The sequence below is a fragment of the Cyprinodon variegatus genome, unplaced genomic scaffold (assembly GCF_000732505.1).
Source record: "Cyprinodon variegatus isolate N-32 unplaced genomic scaffold, C_variegatus-1.0 Scaffold27, whole genome shotgun sequence".
Taxonomy (NCBI): domain Eukaryota; kingdom Metazoa; phylum Chordata; class Actinopteri; order Cyprinodontiformes; family Cyprinodontidae; genus Cyprinodon; species Cyprinodon variegatus.
Window position 1 is genome coordinate 285,168 of NW_015150480.1, and position 2,242 is coordinate 287,409.

General features: G+C 38.9%; 1 protein-coding gene across 1 annotated transcript in view; it reads right to left on the reverse strand.

Annotated features, from left to right (window-relative positions):
* LOC107098647 (1-phosphatidylinositol 4,5-bisphosphate phosphodiesterase beta-1-like) overlaps positions 1-2,242 on the reverse strand; it is a 72,973-nt gene that overhangs the window by 47,229 nt on the left and 23,502 nt on the right. The window contains exon 9 of the mRNA XM_015396422.1: positions 877-1,040. Coding sequence (XP_015251908.1) covers positions 877-1,040 — 164 coding nt within the window. The remainder of the gene's footprint in view (positions 1-876; positions 1,041-2,242) is intronic.

Below are 2,242 nucleotides of genomic sequence, written 5' to 3' on the forward strand. Positions count from 1 at the left end.
GAAGGCAAAAGGGGGTCCAACCCGTTACTAGCATGGGGTACCTAATAAAGTGGCCGGTGAGTGTAATTCACCTGTCTAGCTCTGCTCTGTTCCTCATTACTCATCAGATTCACCTGTTCCAGTTTCCTATTTAATCTGCCTGTTTCCCAACCATCTGTGCCAGATTATTCTTTAGCCTTTGGTTGTTTAGAGTCCTCTAGCATAATTATAGTGTTCTGATTGCCTGATCCTGATCTTTTTCTATATTTGGAACTTTGAGCCTGCCTGCCCTTATCTGCTCTGTTGCCCGCCTTTCTTCAGACTCCTGTCAGATTCTTCTGGGGACTGAACCTTGACCTGCCTCTTGACTTCGCTCTGTGAATTATATTTTTTTCCTTCCTCAGCTAGGGTCTGATCTCCTGTCAACTCTGCGTCCTTCTAGGCTTCTGGGTCTGGAACGTTTGAGACCGTCCACTGCGTCTACTCAGTTGACCGACTGGAATCCTCCTCTTTCTCTGGGTACGGACTGTACGGTCAAACCAGGTTAGTGACTTGTTCATTCATAATCATCCTCCGTCAGATTATCACAGTCACTTATCTGTGTTTCTCTTCCTGCCTTAGACATCCTTGCCGCTGCAGCAGCTGCCACTGCAGAATCGATCCGTCGTTGTTTGAATAAACGTTTTTTTAACTATTCCACTGTATGTCTAGTCGGAATTCTGGGTCCTATTTTCTGAGCCATTACAGTGGATCTGTCGGGATACTGCAGAACCTGAAGTTTTCTATTTTTTTTTTTCTTTTAAAGCTCTTTTAAACTAACTAAATTGATATTTTCTTCAGGTGTTTTGTCCATAGTTTAATCACTTTGATTGCAAAGTGGTCATCCACTGTACTTACCTTGCTTTAGATTATCCTGGTCATGTTGGTACCGCTCCATCACAGTGTTAGTCTGTGCAGGACGTAGAGGGGGATAAAGGATTTCATTGAGCCTCGGGTCTCTCTGCTTGTTGTTGATGAACTCGGTCATCTGATCCACAGACATTCTGCCACTTTCGCCTCCTCTGCAGAAACGAGCAGCGTAGGATTAGCACACGGACCACAATGAGTGAGACAACCCAAAACTAGAATGCTAAATGGGAATTCATAGAGTGTGCTCATGTCAACCTTTATACTAAAATGTGGTTTCCTTTCAAATCTTATATACATAAAATGCTGTTCCAGAAACATTGCTGATGCTTCTTGCAAAACCTTTAAAGCCAAATATTACTTCAAGAAGAAGAATTCAGCCTTTTTGTTTTGCTTGTATGCATTTATCTTCTACTGATTATCCTTAACCCTTGTTAAGGTAAATGAAAAGCATCCTTATTAAAACTAAACCATGTATGACATGTAGGAGTATCTAGACTAAAAAGGTGGAGAAAATCCTGATAATCACGAGAGAAATACGAGAATGTTGTAAATGACAGTTGATTCAGAATCTTTATGAACCAGACTCAGACATACTAATGAACTTTCAAGATCTGCAGCATAAATTTAATCTGGACAAGAAACATTTCTTTAAATATCTTCAACTCAGAAACTTCATAAGAACGAATCAAAACAATAAGCTGACGAAGCCTGCCATCTCAACTTTAGAAAGAATGTTAACAAAGGACAGTTTGAAGAAAGGTTCCATAACAGAGTTTTATAACTTAATGATGTTACAAATTTCAGAAGGATCTCATGATAGATTTAAGGCTTGGAAAGAAGATCTATCGATTATGTTAACAGAGGAAGATTGGCAAACTGCATGTAAATTAGCCCACACCAGCTCTATTAACACATCTCTAAAAATGATTCAATATAAATGGCTAATGCGGATTTACATTACCAGTAGACCTCAATAGGTATAACAGGGAGATACCTGATCTATGTTCAAAATGCACAGGGGATAGAGGGACTCTGGTTCACTGTATGTGGTATTGCAGAGAAATTATACAGTTTTGGAAAGAAGTACAAGGTGCTATAGAAAACATTATTTCAAAACAGATAATTTTTGAGCCAAGATTGTTTGTGTTTGGATTATTCCCTGAAAAAGATATTTACACAAAAAATGAACGAGTGTTTATAAACTTAAGTTTGCTTATTGCAAAGAAATGTATATCTATATTTTGGAAAAAGACTCACAGACCGAGCATAAACCAATGGCTGCAGCAGATGTTATCTGTCCTCCCTCTGGAAAAAATCATGTATATATTAAAGGACAAACAGGACCTGTTTGAAT